Source organism: Megalobrama amblycephala, linkage group LG1 (genome assembly GCF_018812025.1).
Source record: "Megalobrama amblycephala isolate DHTTF-2021 linkage group LG1, ASM1881202v1, whole genome shotgun sequence".
Taxonomy (NCBI): domain Eukaryota; kingdom Metazoa; phylum Chordata; class Actinopteri; order Cypriniformes; family Xenocyprididae; genus Megalobrama; species Megalobrama amblycephala.
The window spans coordinates 41,291,972-41,318,136 of NC_063044.1; the positions used below are offsets into that span (position 1 = coordinate 41,291,972).

The following is a 26,165-nucleotide window of genomic DNA, read 5'->3' on the forward strand; positions in this document are numbered from 1 at the left end:
TCGTTTTCCTTAAATAATTTTTATTTCTTTCAGAATAACTACGAGAAATGTATATGCAAGTTCTGTACAATTTTCTGTTTATGCTTGGGATTGCTTTAAAAAAAAAAAAAAAAAAAAGAAGTGGTGAAACAGTTTGAAAAATGGGATGCTGACACTTAGTGCACTTAAAACCCCCAAAATATTTTGTCCAACAGCAATCCTTCGGTTTGCTCTGGATTTACTTCAGAAAAATCAGTTCTTCAGATTATTGTGTTGGCTCCAGTTAATGTTTTCAATCTTTTGCTCTGAATCCCAATTCTTCAGTGTCTATAGGCACATTAAAAATACTGCCATTTTCCGAGAACTGTGTCTTTGATTGCATCAACAAACTGTGCAGGCACCCAGTAGACCCAATATTGTGAGGCTTCTGTCGGACCCAGCTGAAATGCCTATGGTAAAAAAATAAACAACAAAAAGGTTTATATATAGCGCCTTACGAAAGTCTTCGTACTTTTTTTTTCCCCTCACATTTTGTTATGTTAAACATTTTAAATGACTTTTTTCACATAAATCTATACTCCATACACCACAATGACAAAGCAAAAACAGATTTGTGACAACTTTGCAAATACTGTATTTGTACAAGTATTTGTACCCTTATCTCAGTACTTGGTTGAAGCACCTTTACAGCCTCAAGTCTTTTCAGGTTTGATGTGACAAGCTTTGCACATCTGCGTTTGCTGATTTTCTGCCTTTCTTCTCCTCAGATCCGCTCAAGCTCTGTCAGGTTGGATGGGGACCGTCACTGGACAGACAGTCATTTTCAGGTTTCTCCAGAGATGTTCCGATTTAGTTCAAGCCCAGGCTATGGCTTGGCCACTCGAGGACATTCATAGAGTTGCCCATAAGTTGCATTCTCTTAGCTATGTGCTTATGGTCACTGTCCTGTTGGAAGGTGAACCTTCTGCCCAGTCCATTGTGTACGTAGTACAACAATGTCATTGTTGTACTACGTCACGGAAGTTAATGCTTTTTGGACGTACGTCGAATGTGTATGGCTGTCATGCCGGAAGCTCGTTATTTTACTTTGTAAATTTTTAAATAAGGACATTTGTCTTACATAAACGCATCGATTCACTTCAGAGGGCCTTTATTAACCCCTGGAGTCATATTATGGATGGGTGCATTTTTTTGTCTTCAAAATTTGGGCTTCCATTCACAACCATTATAAACCTTTGGAGGACAAAGGATATTTTTAAATATATCTCTGATTGTGTTCGTCTGAAAGAAGATAGTCATATACACCTAGGGTGGCTTTCAGGGTGAGTAAATCATGGGATAATTTTCATTTTTGTGTGAACTAACCTTCTAGAGTGAGTGTTGCACCTATGGTTTATTTGAGATGAATTTTTGATTTTTGGTAGAGCATCTCTTTTATATATATATATATAAATTTCAAGTGTCCCGGAAAAGGGTATTAATACTTACGCAGTGTAATTATTTAAGTTTTTTATTTTTAATACATTTGCAAAGTTGTCTCAAATCTGTTTTTTGCTTTGTCATTATGGTGTATGAAGTGTAGACTGATGTGGAGAAAAAAAAAAGGTAATTTAAAGTAGTTTAACACAAGACGGTAACATAAAATGTGAAAAAAAATGAAGGGGTATGAATACTTTCACAAGCCACTGTATATAATAGTACTAGTGATAACTGTATGTATTTTACATATACGGATATAAATATATATGTAAAATATATACAATTACCACTAGTACTATTAAGTTACAAAATCCTGGTTGAGAATGACAGATAGAATGAAGCTGAAAAGTTGTGATAAACACATACCATCATGTGATAGTCCTCGTGACCCTCTATTGGCTCAGTCACAACATTTTTGATTGAACCCATCGGGATTTTTTCTGTTCTTTCTGCCAGCCAGAAAATATCAAGATAAGCATAAAGGAAGTATCACAAATACATTTTTTCTTTATCTAAAGATGAAATCACCTTTCGTTCCAATCCACAACTGATCCTGTTCCAGTTTGAAAGTGAGTCGTACTTTGCCGCCAGATTTGTTGTACATTCCTGATAAAGGCACTGTTGGCAGACGCTCCTGTTTGACAAATCAGAGATCACTCGGATGTCATTAGCATGCACAAGGAACTTATTCTGTGTCTTTAAAAAGAGCTTTACAGCTGCAGACATGATCACAAAAATGATATACTTTACATTAAGACACATTTATACAAATATCACCTATAGTAAGACCACAAGTGAAAATTCTGTTTGTGAGAACATACAGCAGTTTAAAACGTATTGCATTACAATATTCTTGAGGTTCAGACACATAATACATTTTGTATGGCGGGTGTGTAGTAATCTGGTACAGTCTAATCTTATCTCATGCTTCACAGGTTCTGTTTACCTTAGCTCCTTTTATTGATGGCATGACATCGTCTGGTTTTCCTTTGTCCAAAACTTTTCTATGTTGCTAAGAAAAAAGTATGCACAAGAACATTTATAAACTATAAGTGCATCAGTATAATTATAAGCATTCTAAGTACAACCCGAATTCCGGAAAAGTTGGAATTTTTTTTTTGTTTGTTTGTTTTTTTAAATTTGAATAAAATGAAAACTAAAAGACTTTCAAATCACATGAGCCAATATTTTATTCACAACAGAACATAGATAACATAAATGTTTAAACTTAGATATTTTACACTTTTATCCACCAAATGAGCTCATTTCAAATTTGATGCCTGCTACAGGTCTCAAAAAAGTTGGCACGAGGGGCAACAAATGGCTGAAAAAGCAAGACATTTTGAAAAGATTCAGCTGGGAGAATATCTAGCAACTTATTAAGTTAATTGATATCAGGTCTGCAACATGATTAGCTATAAAAGGGATGTCTTAGAGAGGCAGAGTCTCTCAGAAGTAAAGATGGGCAGAGCTGTGAAAGATTGTGTAAAAAGATAGAATACTTTAACCCTTTGAGCGGTACGGTCCCACATATGGGATTAAGAACATTCAGCGACGTCACAAAACTGCCAGATTCAAACTGTGATTTCGCGCTTTGGCTGCGAGACGGACACGTGCAGCGCTTGTCATATTATATCACAACTATGCAGTGTTTTCAGCCACACAATTTTTTTTTCAGGTTTCAGACATTTTAAATATGCATAAGCACCAGTAAAACAATACTTTTAGGGTTAATAAAATACACACTGATGTCAGACATCAGTGGAAGCAGCAATAACAATCCATTCAAATATAATTTGCCAACTTTTATTCATATCAGACACATAATGGGCCTAAGTAACTATAAAGTTTACTCTATTATTCTTCCAGTTCACCAGCCACTTACTTGCATATATTTCAGGAGAAACTGATGAATTCTCCTACTGTATATCCGACTGACAGGACTGCAGAGCAAACTTAGATGGCAACGCCCATCTCGCATTATAGATCAAGATAAAGATCCTTTATAAAGGTTTTTAAATGACAAACGCACTCACTTTCACATATTTGAGAATCAGAATCTCATATAGTTGATGACATGGTAAGCAAGTTTGTGAATATTTTAAATAAAAAAGGAAAAACAAAATAATAGCGATCCATCTGTCATACAGTGTTATTGTGGATGCGTTCAGTGTACGTGACACGCATGACGCGTTGCCATGGAAACAATAAGGGCAAACGTTCTAAAATAGCGGTCGCCTTAAAAAAAAAAACCTCACTCTGGGGGTCAGCTAGAATATTTTAAACTCACGCTTGAAAGGGTTAAAAACAATGTTCCTCAACGTCAAATTGCAAAGGCTTTGCAAATCTCATCATGTACAGTGCATAACATCATCAAAAGACTCTGGAGAAATCTCTGTGCGTAAGGGACAAGGCCGAAGACCTTTATTGGATGCCCGTGGTCTTCGGGCCCTCAGACGACACTGCATCACTCACTGGCATGATTGTGTCAATGACATTACTAAACGGGCCCAGGAATACTTCCAGAAACCACTGTCGGTAAACACAATCCGCCGTACCATCTGCAGATGCCAACTAAAGCTCTATCATGCAAAAAGGAAGCCATATGTGAACATGGTCCAGAAGTGCCATTGTGTCCTGTGGGCCAAGGCTCATTTAAAATGGACTGTTTCAAAGTGGAAAAGTGTTCTGTGGTCAGACGAGTCCAAATTCTTGTTGGAACTCACAGATGCCGTGTCCTCCGGGCTAAAGAGGAAGGAAACCTTCCAGCGTGTCATCAGCGTTCAGTTCAAAAGCCAGCATCTCTGATGGTATGGGGGTGCATAAGTGCATACGGTATGGGCAGCTTGCATGTTTTGGAAGGCACTATGAATGCTGAAAGGTATATAAAGGTTTTAGTGCAACATTAAACGAAAAATGCGTCAAAGACGACCACGAACTCTTCAGCAGCTGGAAACCTATATCAGGCAAGAATGGGACCAAATTCTAACAATAAAACTCCAGAAACTCATAACCTCGATGCCCAGACGTCTTCACACTGTTTTGAAAAAAAAGAGAAGATGCTACACCATGATAAACATGCCCCCGTCCCAAATATTTTGAGACCTGTAGGAGGCATCAAATTTTAAATGAGCTCATTTTGTGCGTAAAATCGTAAACTTTCTCAGTTTAAACATTTGTTATGTTATCTATGTTCTATTGTGAATAAAATATTGGCTCATGTGATTTGAAAGTCTTTTAGTTTTCATTTTATTCAAATTTAAAAAACGTCCCAACTTTTCCAGAATTCGGGTTGTATGTACCATCATAATTTAATTGTTAAGTTCACATGAGTTCCCCACCTTTTGCCTGCACAATGGCTCCTTTTTGTTCTCCTCAGCTTTAACCTCTTGCTGAATAACTTCTTTCGGTGTATTTACAGCTAGTACATCATTTATTGTAGATCCAACCACCATAATCTTTGCACCATTTGTAACTTTGATTTCTCGAAGCGTCTTGTCCTCTGGTAGCAATCCTTTGTACATCACTTTCTGCATAGCGGGTGGAAGACCTAATGATAATACGAAAGAAAAAGAAAAAAGAGAGAGAGAAAAAAGTTGTATTAGGCATTTAATTTCAAAATCTGGTCCTGATATAATATGGTGGTTCCACATAATATAACATTATAAAGTAAGTTCCTCACCATGACATTTCTTTCTTTCCTTTTTAAATCTATTTTCCACATTTAGGGGGAAAAAAGTTTCTGGGATGCTTTATAAACTATTTAAAACGTTGCACATGTATGCTGTGAACTCGGCTGCTCTTCTATATTAGAAGAAATTCATACTGTTACAATTTATAATTGTAACAGATTTCAAGCATTTGATCAATCTTTATATCAAATTGTTTCATTATAAATTCAGTCAAGGGTGTCCAAATGTTTCATTAGTAGTTATATATATATATATATAGCAGTATTAATTATAAATGATTTATCCATGCATTCTCATGTGCCCTCATAATCTTTAATCAAAACTTCTCCTCCCTCTTGCATCTCATCGGGACGACCTGTCACTCACATGACGTCACAGCAATAGCAAACCACAACCATCCAATCAATTCAATTCAATTTTTTTTTCCCATTCGAGAAGCCGTTTCACTCCAATATACATCACAAAAGGGAAGAAAAAACTGAGCAACGTCTGTTTCATTCTGACTTTAAAGTATACATGCCGTTAAACCCACAACTTTCATGATGAGAGTTACATTACCAGTGAGAGTGTGAATCTTCTCTTTCATCTTAGCACCGGTGCTGTCTAAAGGAATTTTAAGATCATATTTGTTTTTGTTCCAAATGATTTTCACTTCCACCATCTCTTTCCCCTCGTCACTTTCCTCTCCGTTGCTGACAGCAGCGGTCTGAGCTGATGTGCTTTCACCGTCGGCAAGAGATGCTTGTTCAGTCCCTGCTGCATCTCCTTGTCCAGCAGCTTCACACAGCACTTCTGGTACCTTCTGCGTGACCTCAGCCTCCATTCCTACCACCTCACTTCCTGTGGGAACAGAGGAGAGTATATTTCAATCAAAAGTAGCTGCTTTTTAAAATCATATTGATCAAGAAACGAGTACTGGTATGTCCATGACAATTCAAAAATTATAAAAACAAAACATGGCTGGATTAATTTATGCTAGATTCCCATACACCACCACAGATAGCAGTTTAGATGTATTACTTATTAAAAATCCTAACTAGATTATCTCCAGTGTAGATAGTTTTAAAGCTATCTCCTGTCCAAAGGCATAGAAACATCTAGTAAATTCCCCCATCGTTATCTGAACCCAACTGTTGAACTAAGACCAATAACGGTGACCATGACGGACCCAATAAAGGCTGTGTGTTGTAATCGCACACAACTGAGTCATCGGTAACTTAGCCAGGCGCTGTGCTAATATTCGCAAGCTCACATCAAGATTGTGTCTCAAAAGTCAGTGAGCTGCCTATATAGACATCATCTTTTGGACACTGTGGGCTCGATTGAAACCTTCGTTAAATCGTCGCAAACGCTCTCGCGATTCCCGCCATCGAACATTCTAGAAACGTTTGAACGTTCCAAGCGCGCTCACGATTCCTCCCCGGGATGCCGTCTAGGTAGACAGTTCACTAGATTTTGTGACACAGCCGAAGTTTTCGAGATGGCTGTTTGGGCTAATCACAGAATATCTAGCTATTATTTAACCCTGACAAGTTAAAGGAACATCCATTCAGTGTTATACAAGTTCCAAATGACTGCAACTGATGTTATACGTTTATAAATAACACCGCAAAGAAAGTGGAAATGCCATTTAAGTACATTTTCATGCTACCTACCATCCTGCGCCGCCATGATGATTGTGTACAATATGAGGAAAGGCTTCTGGGAAAGAGCGTGCTGTCAGTGAATGAGCTCTGCAGCTTCCCGTAGTGACTTTGCGATTTTAAAATCTGTGGCCGGTTGCATAAACTGCACTAGTCTTAAAAGTTAGTCATCTAACTGCTAGCTGATCAAACTCATTTTTAAGACACAGTCTTATAACATAGTGGCAAAGTTTATGCAAATGGCGCCTGGTTTAGGCCTATGGGAGCCTAAGGATTTTTTTTCTAATCTGATTTTTTGATTATTATTATTTTTTTAAAAAATATTATTAAACAACATACAGGGGATACATGAAATAGAATTTGAAACAAAATACAAAAAAGATGTATAAACAAGCAACCAAAAAATTATTTAACAAATATCTAAGACAAAAAAAAATAAATAAATAAAAATAATAATAATAATAAAAATATATATATATATATATATATATATATATATATATATATATATATATATATAATAAAAAAAAAATGCATTTTCAGGAAATACACAGGAGGTATTATAATGAAATCATAATTTTTTTTTTAGCAGTAGTGCTGTTTTAGCAGCTTTCTTGTTGAGCGATGAACAAAGAGAGTCATAAAATAGTTTTAGATCAGTACAAAAAAGCGTAATGTTGGGCTTACAGTCAGTAACTTTACATTTATGAAGATGAAACAGGCTACAGATAGTTAACAAATTCAACACATTGTCCATCTCCTTTGACCCTGTTTCCCCACATCAAAAACAGAACATTAATTATTTCAGAAATAAAAAGTTTGCTATAAGCAGAGAAAATAAGCCAGGCTACTTCTTTCCAAAAATCATTTGCATAATCACATTCAGTAAATAAATATGGTATTGTTTCAAGATTAGAATTACAGAATGTGCATTGTGAAGAAATGTCCAACTTAAATTCAGAAAGAAAAGAGTTACATGGATAGTAATTATGAATCATGAATTTAGTGACATGGTATTCTGGCATATTCGACAAAGTTTGTTTTGCCCAAACAAAAGTGTTTTTTTTTTTAACTATTCATAACTGTTATCCATTAAACTATAAACTCCTTTTGTCATCACTTAATTTTTTTTAATTTTTTTTTTAGAATGTGACAATATTTAAATTACAAACACATATACTAACAGCTAACAATAAGTACAAGTCTAGTACAATAACTCCTGTACGTGTATATGTGTGCACGTGTGTGTGTGCGTGTGTGTGTGTGTGTGTGTGTGTGTGTGTGTGTTAAGCTAAGTACATATGAATCAAATATAAATCAGAGTAGAATATTTAACAGACATAATAATAGATAATCAGTGTAACAATAAAACAGTAAAACAGGACAACAAAACTTTTGACAACAATAATGAAAATAATAGTAATCATAACATTTATATGTTATATGCTCGTATAACATATAAATGTTATACGAGCATATAACATATAAATGTTATGATTACTATTATGAGGAAGAGGGCAAATAATGATAATAATAATAACAATTATAATGAATTATTAGGGTTACCACTAATTCATCCATTATGTCATTACTTAAAAGTTTATAATTATTTAATTACAATTAAATGACTATATGAAGACTTCAGATGCAAAAGCCTCTAAGTGCCATCTGAAATTTTCTTCTAAAATGAGCATTTTTATCAAGCTTGTATGTTTATGTTCAGTTATTTCTCATTAATGGCAATGAAAATGACCTATTAATTGCCATTAAAGTGAAATTACTGAACCTAAACATACGAGCTTGATAAAAATGCTCATTTTAGAAGAAACATAATCAGATTTCAAAAATTAAGTACTTGTAATAGATTATATTACATTTTTAAAATACTCCTAATCAGATTACAGTTACTTTTCTATTGATTACATGTTATTCTCACAATGGCAGTAAATTATTCATAATTCATTGATTCTACTTCTTTGTTATATTTTACATTTTCCTTTCTATAAAAGTCTACTGATTTTATATATTCAGAAGGTCAATGGTCAAGGTTAAATTTTTGTAATTATTACTTAACAGCTTTTCATTAAACTCACGGACCCCTGCAGGTCCATTATGAACCCCAGTCTGGGAAACCCTGACGTAATGTAATATTTAAAGGATTAGTTCACTTTCAAATAAAATTTTCCTGATAATTTACTCACCCCCATGCCATCCAAGATGTGCATGTCTTTCTTTCTTCAGTCAAAAAGAAATGAAGGTTTTTAATGAAAACATTCCAGGATTTTTCTCCATATAGTGGACTTCAATGACCTCCAAACGGTTGAAGGTCAAAATTACAGTTTCAGTGCAGCTGCAAAGGGCTTTAAACGATACCAGATGATGTATTACTGCCCTCCACAGGTTAAAGTTTGAACTAATTGTTAGATACTTGCACTAGCATGTCATATATGACAATTTAGTTCAAACTTTGACCTGAGGAGGGCAGTAATACACTTAACAGCATATACACTGCCGGAATTCAAATGGAAAAGAAGAAGAGAGCTAGTTCAAGATGAGCATTTATGGTTAAAACATATACATTTTTACAATTTTTTTTTAGAAAATGATCGATGGTTTCGCTAAATAAGACCCTTACTCCTCGTCTGGTATCGTTTAAAGCCCTTTGAAGCTGCACTGAAACTGTAATTTTGACCTTCAACCGTTTGGGCTCCATTGAAGTCCACTATAAGGAGAAAAATCCTGGAATGTTTTCATTAAAAACCTTAATTTCTTTTCGACTGAAGAAAGAAAGACATGGACATCTTGGATGACATGGGTGAGTAAATTATCAGGAAATTTTTATTTGAAAGTGAACTAATCCTTTAATGCACTTCATGTTGGTTATAGGCTAACATAGAATGGAATATATTGTCAAAAGTAATCAAAAAGTAGTCTGAATACATTACCTAAAACGAGTAGCATATTACTAACTACAATTTTTGTTATGTAATCTGGAATCAGTAACTGAATACAGTTTGTAAGTAATTAATGTACCCAGCATATTTTTATTTTTAAAGATTGAGGTTAATTTATATTTGAATTCTTCGAAGAACTCTTATATTTAGATGCTTGTATGACTCTTTAATGATGTAAGTTAATACTATAATTTTATAATTTCATGTATTTTAACCCTCTTAGAATATAATTGTATTTTGTCTGTAAATGTTGTACGCTATTCTTTCTTTGTCGCGATAAAAAATTAAAAATGAATAAAATGTAACGACTATTCCAGATGTGACGTAGCCAGTTAACGATAGTTGATTTCCAAATGCTCGTGATTGACACGCGCTCTGTGTAGACTGAGAGAGTGTTTACAGATCTACTGATGATCTACACGTCCACTTAACGTTACCCTACCTTACCTTCAGGGGTCGGTGATCTTTCAGCACTTACACTATCTAGGAAAGAAACATGTCAACAAGTAAACGGAACAGATAAAATTCACAAGACATACAGTCAATCGCTGCTGGTTTCAAAGATCGCGCGTGACCTGTGCAGCAGCAGCAGCAGCAGCAGCAACAACAACAACAACAGCGACTAACTTACGCGTTAAAGTTTGTCTTTGTGAATCGGGTAAGTTATTGCAGTAATACAGTGTCATTGGCAGACGGAGTAACTAGCACACTGCTGTAGCTAAACTGGAATAACTGGGTATTAACTGAGATTATGTGGTCGTGGCTACATTAAACTGAAATTGTATCAAGTTAGCACAACGATGCAAAGAAAATGTATCGGGTCATCTTGAAGCAACAGTTATTGGATATACTGAAATATATACAAGCAAATCATAACATTTCGCCATTATGGGCCACGGCTTCTTCTTGTGAAGTAACGTTAGTTGCCACGGAAACCAGCAACTTTTCCATCTCATTCTTGATGGTCACGAGGCGCGTGCACTTCGTGACCACGAACTTGTATTCTCCACTTGTATATAGATATAATGCAATAATACTGTACCATGCAGTAGATTACTAATTACTCAAAATAAAACAAATTCTAACATTTAGTTTTCCTCGATGTTGTTTTTATTTACATGGACCAAGGCTCACTGACTGAAACTCTGGCATCTTGCACGAGGACTTCCATGAGCTGAGGATGGCGGACATTAGGACATACAATGTTGTTGTTTTGGGAATAGGATTTTTGTTCATTTTTACAGCCTTCACCACTTGTGGTAACATCGAAGTAAGTTATCTTGCATTCATATATAAACTACTATAGTCTAAGATGTATGATACAATGACATTAAATGACATTTTACTGTAAAATTTAGTTTTTAACAACCGAACTACAGCAAATTCCGAAATACAGCAAATTCTAGTTATTTTACCACTTTAAAATGTCCTTCAGACATAGTTTTTCTATCTTTCCATCACACAATAGCATAGTTTATTTTTGTAAGGCAAGTTTTCAGCTTTATTTCAGTATTTTATGTTGTGAAAAAATGACATTCAATAAAACTGAAAACTGTATCAGTCTATTGTTGGGGTAAATCCGGGTCAGGCGCATCTCGTGTTTTTGATTCCCCCCATCAGTCAATGAATTATCCTTCTTGACTAATGGGAGGAACAAATTCAGATGTCAAGGTGGACTCATGTTAACCTCACAGTCACTCCACACAGAAAACCCCACAAACTCAGTTTAACCATGAAAGGATGCCTTCATAACATTCAACAAAATGTTAAAAGTCTAAGTGCAAATTTAATCATCTTCACAATAAGGGTATAGCTGACATGCTTCATGTAGCCTTCGAATAATTCTTTTATTAATTTAATACATGCAGTTTTTATGACTTCAAATTGATTGACAGACTATATATATATATTTTTTTTTAATTTAAACTTGTCTACTGTACAGTGCTATTTAGGTGAACAGCAAAAAATTATTTGGTTACATTTTATTACAGTGCAGTAGTTACATTGTAATTACTCAAATAAGTGCTGAGTACTATTAATTAACTACATGCATGTACTATAGAGTTAGGTAATTATGCATAATTTACTGTTATTACTATAGTAAGTACATGTAGTAACTGGCACTGTAAAATAAAGTGTTACCTAATTATTTGTTTATTTCCTTTTAGCAAACAGTGGTGAAAAGCTTAAATAGCACTAACTTCACTGGGAGTGGGTATCACAGGTAAGTCCTTCACTTTTTTACTACATATATGATATATATATATATATATATATATATATATATATATATATATATATATATTATGTTATTTTTTTGAGATGACACTACACTGTAATCATCTTTGTTTCAGTCTAATTTAACGATTGTCACTGTACCAAAATTTTAGTCAGTACCAATACCAATCAAATTTCAAAGTTATCGGTAGCAGAGCAAAAACTGTTAAATCAAGTACTTTAAAAAATGTTGTCCTGATTTGTCTCTCTGTTGGTTATCACTGTCAATCATGCAGTTTCAGATTCAATCATGCATTTAAATATGGTTGTCAGTCCAGAAACTTTGCAGTGCACTTATCAACGTTAAGAACTAAACTTGTATTATTCAGATTGTGAATGGGTAGTGAGCAGAAAACAAGAGAAGAGCTGATGCAAGGTTCACACATACTCTGTTTACAGTACATATTGCAGTGCGTATGAGGGCAGAAGCAGCACGGGCTCATTGTGCTTTCACTTATGATGCGTTTGCAGTGCGCAACTGATCCGCGGCTGTATACCACAAACACAACATTTATTCATTATTTTTATTTCAAATCCGAAATTTGTTCCTGAAAATGCTTTTTCAGCATTGTGATTACTTCTAGAGTTATATATTACGTAGCTCAAGCAAATGGCAAAACATTTAAACATATGCTTTTCTTATTAAAATCACAAACTTTTTAAATTAAAACAAACAATTGACAAAACAGCCATCTCTCATACCTTTTCTTTTGGATTTAAATCTTCATACAAGAAATGCGGGTCATAAAGAATTTTTTTACGTTTTCAGCGGTGTTAAGCAGATTGTGAGTAACTTTCTCTGAGTAGCACCTCTGATTGGCCATCGTGTCCACATGCTCAACAGATATGATTTTGATTGTCTACAATGCTTGACACTTGTAAAAACACTGTAAACAGAAACATTTGACGTTCAAACAAACACGAACAAGAGCATTTGAAAGCAGTGTCTATCAGCGGGTACTGAATATACTCGAAATGCTGGTATCGTCAACCTTTTTTGGTACCAGTAATCACTCGGGTTTCTCAATGAATTCAGAGTGGTTGAATTTATTAGGTTGTCACCAGTTTGACTTAAAAATTATCATAAATAATCACATTTTCCAATATTAGAAGCAGAAGGTGCTGGCAAGCACAATATATTAACAACTTAATTTAAGAGAAAAATAAACTCTAGGTATATATATATATATATATATATACACACACACACACACACATATATATATATATATATATATATATATATATATATATATATATATATATATATATATATATATATATATATATATATAATTGTCTCTTTTTTCTTTTCACAGCCTTGGAATAATATATGGAGTTTTTTCATTCTGTAACGTGTTAGCTCCCACTATCGTTGCAATAATTGGACCACGGTTTACAATGTTCTTGAGTGGAATTCTTTATAGGCAAGTATCACAGATCTTTTTGTGACTGTTCATTATGTAGTCAGCAAGCAAATGTTGTCTGTATTGTTTACTTCTGTGTGTTTTTCAGTGGTTATATAGCTGTATTCATCATTCCATCCACATGGTCCTTTTATTTTACATCAGTGGTAATTGGCATTGGAGCAGCCAGTAAGTAGATATTTAAAACACACATTCATTGTGTATTTCATTTGATCAAATATTTCATTCGCCACCTGCCTTTATATATATATGTGTATATATATATATATATATATATATATATATATATATATATATATATATAAAATTTGGGCTGTCAATAGATAAAAAAAAAAATTTAATCGCGATTAATCGCACACTTATTGTGAAATTAAGCATACACCATTTATCTTGTTTAACACGTCCATTTTGCCATCATTGCCTATATCCAGCAAAGTAAACCATCAGATTGAAGTGTGATTCTCACAAATTTTTCTGCTTTTTTTCAAGGTAAATTTAGATGTCTTTCCAGAAAAGGACACCAAATAACCATATGTACACCAAAGCACCCATAAAAAAAAAAAAAAATCACAGCAAAAAAAAAAAATTTTTTTTAAAGGGTTAGTTCACCCAAAAATGAAAATTATGTCATTAATGACTCACCCTCATGTCGTTCCAAACCCGTAAGACCTCCGTTCATCTTCAGAACACAGTTTAAGATATTTTAGATATATTCCGAGAGCTTTCTGTTTCTCCATTGAAAGTGTATGTACGGTATACTGTCCATGTCCAGAAAGGTAATAAAAACATCATCAAAGTAGTCCATGTGACATCAGTGGGTTAGTTAGAAGTTTTTGAAGCATCGAAAATACATTTTGGTCCAAAAATAACAAAAACTACAACTTTATTCAGCATTGTCTTCTCTTCCGGGTCTGTGTATATCCACAGTGACGCTGCTTCTTCTTCTTCTATGGCGGTTGGCATCCAGCTTATTGGTGCATTATCGCCCCCTTCTGCTCCGGACTAATAAAGTTGTAGTTTTTGTTATTTTTGGACCAAAATGTATTTTCGATGCTTCAAAAACTTCTAACTAACCCACTGATGTCACATGGACTACTTTGATGATGTTTTTATTACCTTTCTGGACATGGACAGTATACCGTACATACACTTTCAATGGAGGGACAGAAAGCTCTAGGACATCCGCGACATGCACACCTACGCACCATTTTAAAAAATATAGTAATACCAAAATACAAACAATGTAGAATAGCTTGAATACAGCGTGCGTCTCCCTCAGACTGTAAACGAAGCTCGGGCGCACTACATAACACGTCATCAGCGTCACTGTCCGGAGCAGAAGGGGGCGGTAATGCACCAATAAGCTGCACTGTACCTGCACTTTCAATGGAGGGACAGAAAGCTCTCGGACTAAATCTAAAATATCTTAAACTGTGTTCCGAAGATGAACGAAGGTCTTACGGGTTTGGAACGACATGAGGGTGAGTCATTAATGACATAATTTTCATTTTTGGGTGAACTAACCCTTTAAGAATGTGCAACAGCAAAGAGCTTGTTTACATTTTAGACAAGTCAAGTTGCAATACTGAACAGGACCACATGGAGACGCCAAAAAAACTAAACCAACCGCCTTGACCTGCATTTATACTAAAGTACACAGCGACATACACAGGACAGATCCAAACATTATCCTGAATGTGTGTGAAAACAACGTGAACGTACTGAAATGTGTCTGTGCATAATTACAATGTGCGATCAGTGCGTCGAGAGCGCATCAATATAACGGGCTCACGTGTGCTTCTGTGCGTCACCGCAATCATCTTTACTTTGATTGCAAACCTCATCCATCAAAACTTTCATAGCAAGAAGGTGATTTGCTTTATCCAGCCGATAAACATAGTTTTCATATCATCTGGCCGTACAGCAGTGGGATATTTCGACGTTCCGTTCAGACAGGAAGAGCATGAGGCGGGAGGGCTCGCGCTCTTCAGATACAATGACACAATATGACAGAGAGTTTGTGTTTTAAAGCGAAACAGACACTGGAATGAATAATTCTCTCTACCATCTCTGACATAATCAGCATGGACTTTAAGATCATCTAACTGCGTGACTTAAATTACCTTATGATACAATTTCACATGCTTCTGTAATTTTTTTGCGTTAAATATGCGTTAAATTATTTTAACGTGTTAAGGATTTTGAATTAATCGCATGTAGGGCTGTGACGGTGGCAAATTTTTACTACCGCGGTGGTAAATGACCAACAACCGCCGGTGGTGGGGTCCGAAGGGGGGGGCAGGGTAGGTTTTTTTTTTAGATTTATTTTATATATATATATATAATATAGCCTATATATATAATAACCTATATATATATATATATATAGGTTGCGTTAGACTTGCGTTTCGCCGTCATTTTGATGGACAGGATAGTAAAAAAATCCATCATAATATTACCCGTCATTTTAATTTTTATATTTTAATGATAAGACATTTTATTCATGAACTTACAGGATAAGCAAATAGGCATAGGCTTGCATTTATTTATACTATGAAAAGAAAGTTGATCAAAGACAAGCTGCGTCACTTTCAGTTTTCATCTTGAACTCTTGTCACGGATTGTGAGTGAATGCGATCATCCTTTCCTCTTTACTACTGTATAGAACGAAATAAACATGAATGAAAATAAAAAAAATATGTTGAAAGATACAGTAGCTTCCTGAAATCTGTATCACGTCAGTTCAGTCAGTGTTGCCAACAATGTCACCTAACATTATACCTCAGAAAAGCCATTTGTTGACCATAAACTTAGTCAGCAAGAAAAATAAAAAAAAAAAATAATTAAGTAAGCATGCATAAGTAACTTTATCATTATACAATTTACTTAAACTGGGTGCTTGTCTGTGTGTAATCAAGCGCATCGTTTTCATTTTGTTCAGGAGACTGAACTCGCGCTCTGCTGCAACTGGAGCACACTCACCACCTACTGGACAGGGGGTGGGAATTACAACAAGCTTACATACAAACTACATAATCTGTCAAAATGACGGATGGGCTGCAGATTTTTTTCCGTCACTGCTAAACAAATTCCATTAAAGATGGAAAATTTTCAGTTAACGCGATCTCTGAGATATATAAATTTATATTATATATGACGTCACACTACCGCCGGTGACACTCCACGACCGCGGTGGTGAAGTTGGTTGTCATGCCAACCGCGGTGGTTGTCATGCCAACCGTCACAGCCCTAATATATATATATATATATATATATATATATATATATACATGTATGTACAGACGTGGACAAAATTGTTGGTACCCTTGATAAATATGAACAAAAAAAACTGTGAAAAAATTATCTGCATTGTTAATCTTTTAGATTTTTTTTTTTTTAATTCACAATGTTTGTTTTTGGATAATTGTCCTGTTGGAAGATCCAACCAGCAGCCATGGCCCATTATAAGATTTCTAGAAGAAGTAGTCAGGTTTTGATTTTTGTATCTGTTAGTATTTGCTAAAATATGTATCTGAACAAGATGTCCAGGACCTCCAGCAGAAAAATAGGCCCACAACATTAAAGATCCAGCAGTATATTTAACCGTGGGCATGGGGTACTTTTTATCCATGTGTGCACCAAACCCATCTGGTGGGTTTGCTGCCAAAAAGCTCTTTTTTTTAGTTTCATCTGACCATAGAAGCCGGTCCCAATTGAAGTTCCAGTGAATATACTGGAGATTGTTTCTGGATGAGAGCAGAGGATTTTTCTTTTTGAAAACCTCCCAAACAACTTGTGGGGATGTAGGTGCTGTTTGATAATTTTTTTAAGCTTTCTAAGACTCAAGACTCAACTAATCCCTGCAATTCTCCATCTGTGATTTTTGGAGAGTCTTTGACCACTCCTCCTCACTTCACATTAGGATGATTTAGACACTTTTCCTCTTCCAGGCAGATTTGTAACATCTTTAGTTGATTGGAACTTCTTAATTATTGCCCTGATAGTGGAAATGGGGATTTTCAATGCTTTTGCTATTTTCTTACAGCCACTTTCTATTTTGTGAAACTCAACAATCTTTTGCTGCTCATCAGGGAAATTTGGCCTTTGTGTTTCCTCATGTTTATACTCCTGTGAAACAGGAAGTCATGGCGGACAATTTCATGTTCATGATCACCCTGGTGTGCTAAAAATGTAAATATGGATGGGAATATACTTCAGAGATATTTTACTCATAAGAATTTCTAAGGGTACCAATAATTGTGTCCAATGTGTATTAAAGAAAATTTAATTCATAATGAAATTTACCTCCCATTTTAAATTCTTATACTTCAATGAAAATGTTAGATTTTTGTGAATTTTTGAAATAAAAGATCTAAATGATTAACGATGCACATTTATTTTTATTTATTTTTTATTTATTTTATTTATTTTTGCACATTAATGTTGTCCATGTCTGTGTGTGTGTGTGTGTATATATATATATATATATATATATATATATATATATATACAGTGGGGAAAATAATTATTTCATCTCCTGCCGATTTTGTAAGTTTGCTCACTTACAAATAAATGAGGAGTCTATAATTTTTATGGTAGATTTATTTTAATGGATAGAAACAGAATATTAACCAAAAAAATCCAGAAAAAACACATTATATAAAGGTTATAAATTGATTAGCATTTGATCAAGTGAAATAAGTATTTCATCCACTACCAACCAGCAAGAATTCAGCCTCCTACAGATTGTTTATGTGCCCAATTATGTGCAAATAGCTTGGTGAGAAGGAGACAACTGTTGGTGCGATTATTTGGAAATGGAAAAAATACAAAATAACCATCAATCACCCTCGGTCTGGAGCTCCAAGCAAGATCTCGCCTCATGGGGTAAGGATGGTGATGAGAAAGGTGAGGGATCAGCCCAGAACAATACGGATATATATATATGATCTCGAGGCAGTTGGGACCACATTCATCAAGAAAACCAATGGTAACACGCTACGCCGCAATGGATTGAAATCCTGCAGTGCCCGCAAGGTCCCCCTGCTCAAAAAGGCACATGTACAGGCCCGTCTGAAGTTTGCCAATGAACATCTAAATGATTCAGAGGAGTGGACCAAAATCCCTCCTGACCCCTCATTTCTTTATAAGTGGGCAAACTAACAAAATCAGCAGGGGATCAAATAATTATTTCCTCCACTGTCTGGATGTATATATATATATATATATATATATATATATATATATATATATATATATATAGTACATAATTTTACAGCAGTAGAGATTTTACATGTTCAAATTCCTCCACCCACTCAAGCAATATGGTAAAGGCCATTTCTGCAACTCAATGAAGTATAGTTGCATTTTTTTTTTTTTTTTTTTTTTTTTGTAACACTGGTGAATCCATTATGCTCAGTCAAGATGAATAAATGGTGATGGATTAAATGACAGTTAAAGGTTTTAATCATTCATTTGTTAAGAGGTATTCATAATTAAGTAGTGCAACATGGCTCATATTAGCTCTCAATTCATTTTAATATAATCTTTGTTGGTGCAACCTGCCCTTTTTCTATCCACAGTGCTTTGGACAGCCCAAGGGCACTTTCTAGTGGAGAACTCTGATGCTTCCACCATCAACAGGAACACAGGATTATTTTGGGCTTTACTACAGTGCAGGTACTGGGAGAGATAGCAGCAAACGTTTACAGAAAGCTCAGCCTGATGCACAGTTGTCACACTAACATATTACCCTTAATCATCTGTTATTATCAACGGTAAACTAATATGGAATATTAAGGGCCAGATTCACTAAACAGGGCAAATTTGCATAAAACAGCAATCACATACAAGTGCTGATGGGAGTGTAAAGTTCTGCAGGTGATTTACTGAAAATGCACAAATTAAAGAACATGTGGGATTGAAACAGTGGCTAGCAAACAAAAACCTGATCATGGCTTTACTTTAAAACTGGAAAAAAAAATGAAGACGTGTGTACTGAGCAAATAGTAGTTTGCTGTTTTTCCCCCCACTAATTGTGTCATCAAGTTCTGTGCTTCTATTGGTTTTTGATGTGATGGTTGTAAGAAAAGCCATACTACAGGACTGCACCTCAAAACTTCTGACACTGGCAGAATTTCATCTGAGGTAAAATTTGATCACAATTGTCATTAAAGGTGCCCTAGAATCAAATATTGAATTTACCTTGGCATAGTTGAATAACAAGAGTTCAGTACATGGAAATGACATACATTGAGTTTCAAACTCCATTGCTTCCTCCTTCTTATGTAAATCTCATTTGTTTAAAAGACCTCTGAAAAACAGGCGAATCTCAACGTAACAGTTGGGATCATTAATATGTACGCCCCCAATATTTGCATATGCCAGCCCATGTTCAAGGCATTAGACAAGTGCAGCTAGTATTAATGTCTGGATCTGTGCACAGCTGAATCATCAGACTAGGTAAGCAAGCAAGAACAATAGCGAAAAATGGCAAATGGAGCAATAATAACTGACATGATCTGACGTGATATTTGTAAATTGTCTTTATAAATGTTCCGTTAGCATGTTGCTAATGTACTGTTAAATGTGATTAAAGTTACCATCGTTTATTACTGTATTCGTGGAGACAAGAGAGCCGTCGCTATTTTCATTTTTAAACACTTGCAGTCTGTATAATTCATAAACACAATTTCATTCTTTATAAATCTCTCCAACAGTGTAGCATTAGCCGTTAGCCACAGAGCACAGACTCAAACTCATTCAGAATCAAATGTAAACATCAAAATATACTTTACTCACATGATTCGATGTTTGCACACACAGCATGCATGACGAACATCTTGTAAAGATCCATTTGAGGGTTATATTAGCTGTGTGAACTTTGTAAATGCGCTGTATTGTAGTCGAGAACTCGAGGGGGGCAGGGAGCGCACAATTTAAAGGGGCTGCGCTAAATCAGTGCATAGTTAATGATGCCCCAAAATAGGCAGTTAAAAAAATTAATAAAAAAAATTCTATGTGGTATTTTGAGCTGAAACTTCACAGACACATTGAGGGGACACCTTAGACTTATATTACATCATGTAAAAACTGGTTCTAGGTCACCTTTAATTGGACATGTCAAACTAGCTATCAAAGCCTAAGATCAGAGTAAGCTTTTATGATTCACAAAGTTTGTCTCAGGTGGCCAGGGGTGGGTTTATGTTATTGGGGGCCCTAAGCAAATCGCGAAGCCCCACACAATGGCCAGGCTACTGCAGGCGGCCAAATCGTGGCCAAAATCGTACAGTGTACACTCGGTTTTAGTAATACGTCTGCATGTTTTACTAATTTGTTCCATCGTTTTTAGTTGATCTTTTCGCACAAAATAATAATTTGTTCCCTCAATTTACTAAATCGTGGCCACGTTGTACTAATTCGGGAACGAATGTCTATTTATATTTATATTATATATATATATATATATATATATATATATATATATATATATATAAATATTGCCATGTTCAGTGCTGTTTAGTTTCAGTTTGATTGGACTTTCTGTTTGTTTGTATCTGTCACATGTTCCTTTGTTCTGTTTCCCGCCACTCGTCTGTGTCCCCAGTTACCATCATTATTAGTTCATAGGTGTCAGCTGTGTGTTAGTCATTATCCTCATTATGTCCACTAATTAAGTTGTGTTCATCCTGCCTGTCTGCTTGTTGCAGTGTTGCCAATTTTGTCACTAGATTTAGTGTCCACATGTCATGTGTGGGGTTGGAGTGGAGAAAATTTTGCATCTGAAAGGGTGTCAGGCGCTATGTAGGCTGTAGTAAGCGCACGATCACAAAGGATAACAAAAGGAGTCTTTAATAGTACTTTCCACTAGGAACACCTTCATAGTGTCCATATAAAGTGAAAATGAACTTAAACTGGCAAGCTCTAAAATGACAGAAGAACATCATAAATACAGTCCACTGCATACTAATCTATATTCCAAGTTGTTTATATTATTTATTTTAATCACGTGGATGAAGCTCAGGAAATAACCACCCTTAACATAAACAATACCAGACAACGAAGCAAAAGAAACTGAGGGCTTAAATACAAGGAAGATTAATGAACTGAACAGACGCAGTTGCGTAGAACTGATTAACAACCAAGGAAACTAATTAATAAACACAGGTAAACCAGAACAGGGAAAACAGAACCAAAACACAATGAATCTAAACCAAAACAGAACATGCATGTTACAAAGGGAAACTCCTGCAAATGCATATGCAATAAGGTCAGCCACAAAAATAACTGTCCACACCTTATCATAGTTCATTTCTTACCGCTTATCTTTATTAAATCCTGACAGTATAGCTTTTTAACACCAAAAAAGGGTTTGCGCTTGGGCTATGACTCAGAGCAGCATTTATCAGCAACATCCACATTAATAACTAGCATAAAGGGATAGTTCACCTAAAAATAGTTCTTAAAAAAACTCTTTCTTCTGCTAAAGAACACAAAAATGAGATGTTAGACAGATCCTCAAATGTTGTCCATATAAAGTGAAAATGAACTTAAACTGGCAAGCTCTAAAATGACAGAAGAACATCATAAATACAGTCCACTGCATACTAATCTATATTCCAAGTTGTTTATATTATTTATTTTTTACTTCATTATATAGAAAATAACAGCATGGACATTCCACGTAAGATCTCCTTTTGTGTTTAACTGAAGAAAGAAAGTCATATTGGAGGATTTATGCAAACTTACTAACCAAATCAGTAATACCAATTGTGTTACAAAATGTTTTAACCAGTTGTTTAAAAACTGTCAATGATTCCTATATGAAAAGCTCTATTTGTGTTTTCTTTCCAGTATGTTGTTTGGCAATCTGTACGTTTATTTTGATTGGAAAGGAAAAACTGAAATTTCAGGTAACATGATGGTTTGAAAATCATATTTGTTTGTGTTCACTCTTTTATTAATGTTAATCAGCACTTATTTAATCGCTACTAAACACACTAAATAATGTCTATTTACTTACTCTCAAATGACAGTATTTCAAAATAAAAATTTTTTCCCCCTCACATTTATACATTTTTAGGTTTGTTTCTATCACTTTTTTTTTTTTTACAGATAAAGACAGAAAGATCATGTTTACAGCTCTGCTGGTTATCTCAGCACTCGGGACACTAAGTTTTCTTGCCTTGAGGAAGGTCTGTCAGCTGGAAGAGGCTCTCTCGGAAGAGGAGGGCCAGTCTCTGTTAACTGCAAGATTAATGTAAGTTCACACTTTCATTCAAGTGAACTGTAATGATAAATGACAGTTTCCACGCGTCAACAAGTCTGTTTCACAGATCCAACAATAAGGTTTCTGGCCAGAAATTCAGATTAATACTTGTCTTGCTGATATGTTTAATGTACCCACCACAAAAATATGGTACATTTTATGGCATTCCTCATTTTCACAAAAACAAACAAATAAAAAAAAAATACAATTGCTACTTTTTGTTTTGATTTTCCATTGGCAGCTTATATAATTTGTTGTGTACTGTTATTTTAGATATAAACAAAGAGCAACATCTGCTGTGACGGAAGCTAAAACAGAGTTTAGTAAGTTAATAGAGCTTAATTTCCTTGTTTATTACATGATCTGCTATTTGTTATAAAATTATTTAATTGAAGAATTATTCAAATAATTATTTTAAATAAAATGTCAGATTGGGCTACTTTTGTAGTGGTTCATCAGGTACTTTTTTATTCATTTTTGTTTGTTTTCTTTTAGAGACGATTATGGAAATCTTCAAAACAAAAACCATACTGTTATTAAGTTTCTGCATGGCATACAGTGGTAAGGACATCACTAAAGGAAACATCCATAAGTGCCATGAGCATTTGAGCATGATGAATATGTTTGGACTCATGTTGTCTCATTGAAGGTTTGGAGCTGTCATTTTACAGTGGCGTTTACGGAACCTGCATCGGAGCTACGACACACTTTGGCGATGCAGCAAAAGGCTTAATCGGCATTTCAGGCATTGTGGTGGGAATCGGAGAAATAATTGGTTAGTGTACCTATCTTGTCAGGTACTGCCTATCTTGTCAGTACCTGGATAACAAAGGATATCAAAAGGAGTCTTTAATAGTACTTTCCACTAGGAACACGTAGGAGAATCACGTGGATGAAGCTCAGGAAATAACCACCCTTAACATAAACAATACCAGACAACGAAGCAAAAGAAACTGAGGGCTTAAATACAAGGAAGATTAATGAACTGAACAGACGCAGTTGCGGAGAACTGATTAACAACCAGGGAAACTAATTAATGAACACAGGTAAACCAGAACAGGGAAAACAGAACCAAAACACAATGAATCTAAACCAAAACAGAACATGCATGTTACAAAGGGAAACTCCTGTAAATGCATATGCAATAAGGTCAGCCACAAAAATAATCTTTATTAAATCCTGACAGTATCTTTTTAACACCAAAAAAGGGTTTTCGCTTGTGCTATGACTCAGAGCAGCATTTATCAGCAGCATGCATGACTTAAAAGGGATAGTTCAAATACAAATAGTTAAAAAACTCAAAAAAACAAAAATGAGATGTTAGGCAGATCCTCAAATGTTGTCCATATAAAGTGAAAATGAACTTAAACTGGCAAGCTCTAAAATGACAGAAGAACATCATAAATACAGTCCACTGCATACTAATCTATATTCCAAGTTGTTTATATTATTGATTTTAATCACGTGGATGAAGCTCAGGAAATAACCACCCTTAACATAAACAATACCAGACAACGAAGCAAAAGAAACTGAGGGCTTAAATACAAGGAAAATTAATGAACTGAGCAGACGCAGTTGCGTAGAACTGATTAACAACCAAGGAAACTAACTAGGAAACACAGGTAAACCAGAACAGGGAAAACAGAACCAAAACACAATGAATCTACACCAAAACAGAACATGCATGTTACAAAGGGAAACTCCTGCAAATGCATATGCAATAAAGTCAGCCACAAAAATAACTGTCCACACCTTATCATAGTTAATTTCTTACCGCTTATCTTTATTAAATCCTGACAGTATAGCTTTTTAACACCAAAAAAGGGTTTGCGCTTGGGCTATGACTCAGAGCAGCATTTATCAGCAACATCCACATTAATAACTAGCATAAAGGGATAGTTCACCTAAAAATAGTTCTTAAAAAAACTCTTTCTTCTGCTAAAGAACACAAAAATTAGATGTTAGACAGATCCTTAAATGTTGTCCATATAAAGTGAAAATGAACTTAAACTGGCAAGCTCTAAAATGACAGAAGAACATCATAAATACAGTCCACTGCATACTAATCTATATTCCAAGTTGTTTATATTATTTATTTTAATCACGTGGATGAAGCTCAGGAAATAACCACCCTTAACATAAACAATACCAGACAACGAAGCAAAAGAAACTGAGGGCTTAAATACAAGGAAGATTAATGAACTGAACAGACGCAGTTGTGTAGAACTGATTAACAACCAAGGAAACTAACTAGGAAACACAGGTAAACCAGAACAGGGAAAACAGAACCAAAACACAATGAATCTACACCAAAACAGAACATGCATGTTACAAAGGGAAACTCCTGCAAATGCATATGCAATAAGGTCAGCCACAAAAATAACTGTCCACACCTTATCATAGTTAATTTCTTACCGCTTATCTTTATTAAATCCTGACAGTATAGCTTTTTAACACCAAAAAAGGGTTTGCGCTTGGGCTATGACTCAGAGCAGCATTTATCAGCAATATCCACATTAATAACTAGCATAAAGGGATAGTTCACCTAAAAATAGTTCTTAAAAAAACTCTTTCTTCTGCTAAAGAACACAAAAATGAGATGTTAGACAGATCCTCAAATGTTGTCCATATAAAGTGAAAATGAATTTAAACTGGCAAGCTCTAAAATGACAGAAGAACATCATAAATACAGTCCACTGCATACTAATCTATATTCCAAGTTGTTTATATTATTTATTTTAATCACGTGGATGAAGCTCAGGAAATAACCACCCTTAACATAAACAATACCAGACAACGAAGCAAAAGAAACTGAGGGCTTAAATACAAGGAAGATTAATGAACTGAAGCAGACGCAGTTGTGTAGAACTGATTAACAACCAAGGAAACTAACTAGGAAACACAGGTAAACCAGAACAGGGAAAACAGAACCAAAACACAATGAATCTACACCAAAACAGAACATGCATGTTACAAAGGGAAACTCCTGCAAATGCATATGCAATAAAGTCAGCCACAAAAATAACTGTCCACACCTTATCATAGTTCATTTCTTACCGCTTATCTTTATTAAATCAAGACAGTATAGCTTTTTAACACCAAAAAAGGGTTTGCGCTTGGGCTATGACTCAGAGCAGCATTTATCAGCAATATCCACATTAATAACTAGCATAAAGGGATAGTTCACCTAAAAATAGTTCTTAAAAAAACTCTTTCTTCTGCTAAAGAACACAAAAATGAGATGTTAGACAGATCCTCAAATGTTGTCCATATAAAGTGAAAATGAATTTAAACTGGCAAGCTCTAAAATGACAGAAGAACATCATAAATACAGTCCACTGCATACTAATCTATATTCCAAGTTGTTTATATTATTTATTTTAATCACGTGGATGAAGCTCAGGAAATAACCACCCTTAACATAAACAATACCAGACAACGAAGCA

At 35.0% G+C, this 26,165-nt stretch overlaps 2 protein-coding genes across 7 annotated transcripts in view; one reads left to right on the forward strand and one right to left on the reverse strand.

Annotated features, from left to right (window-relative positions):
* Positions 1–10,448, reverse strand: ubfd1 (ubiquitin family domain containing 1). Of its 6 annotated transcripts, none has more exons than XM_048193272.1 (7): positions 10,379–10,448; positions 5,709–5,990; positions 4,800–5,008; positions 2,405–2,470; positions 1,987–2,092; positions 1,825–1,907; positions 1–428 (listed from the first exon to the last, which is right to left on the reverse strand). In XM_048193272.1, exons 1-7 carry the CDS (start codon positions 10,431–10,433, stop codon positions 318–320), a joined length of 912 nt encoding a protein of 303 aa, XP_048049229.1. In that variant the 5' UTR covers positions 10,434–10,448; the 3' UTR covers positions 1–317. The 6 variants fall into 6 exon arrangements, with proteins under 6 accessions (XP_048049229.1, XP_048049235.1, XP_048049253.1 ...); XM_048193278.1 differs by lacking the exon at positions 10,379–10,448 and adding an exon at positions 6,806–6,956; XM_048193296.1 differs by lacking the exon at positions 10,379–10,448 and adding an exon at positions 6,403–6,423.
* Positions 9,963–26,165, forward strand: part of LOC125270060 (UNC93-like protein MFSD11) — a 24,058-nt gene continuing 7,855 nt past the window's right edge. Inside the window, exons 1-11 of the mRNA XM_048193260.1 lie at positions 9,963–10,405; positions 10,876–11,017; positions 11,916–11,971; positions 13,344–13,451; positions 13,540–13,619; positions 19,034–19,130; positions 22,305–22,363; positions 22,566–22,710; positions 22,993–23,042; positions 23,215–23,280; positions 23,369–23,494. Coding sequence (XP_048049217.1) covers positions 10,928–11,017; positions 11,916–11,971; positions 13,344–13,451; positions 13,540–13,619; positions 19,034–19,130; positions 22,305–22,363; positions 22,566–22,710; positions 22,993–23,042; positions 23,215–23,280; positions 23,369–23,494 — 877 coding nt within the window. The 5' untranslated portion in view covers positions 9,963–10,405; positions 10,876–10,927. The remainder of the gene's footprint in view (positions 10,406–10,875; positions 11,018–11,915; positions 11,972–13,343; positions 13,452–13,539; positions 13,620–19,033; positions 19,131–22,304; positions 22,364–22,565; positions 22,711–22,992; positions 23,043–23,214; positions 23,281–23,368; positions 23,495–26,165) is intronic.

Bases quoted from the DNA above. Each gene is read 5' to 3' on its own strand.
- ubfd1 (XM_048193272.1), bottom strand. From the start codon at position 10,433: ATGACACTGTATTACTGCAATAACTTACCCGATTCACAAAGACAAACT. The intron at 5,009-5,708 runs GTAATGTAACTC...TATTATCATTAG, and splicing joins GAAGATTCACACTCTCACTG to GTCTTCCACCCGCTATGCAG. The intron at 1,908-1,986 runs GTGATTTCATCT...TCTGGCTGGCAG, and splicing joins GTTGTGGATTGGAACGAAAG to AAAGAACAGAAAAAATCCCG.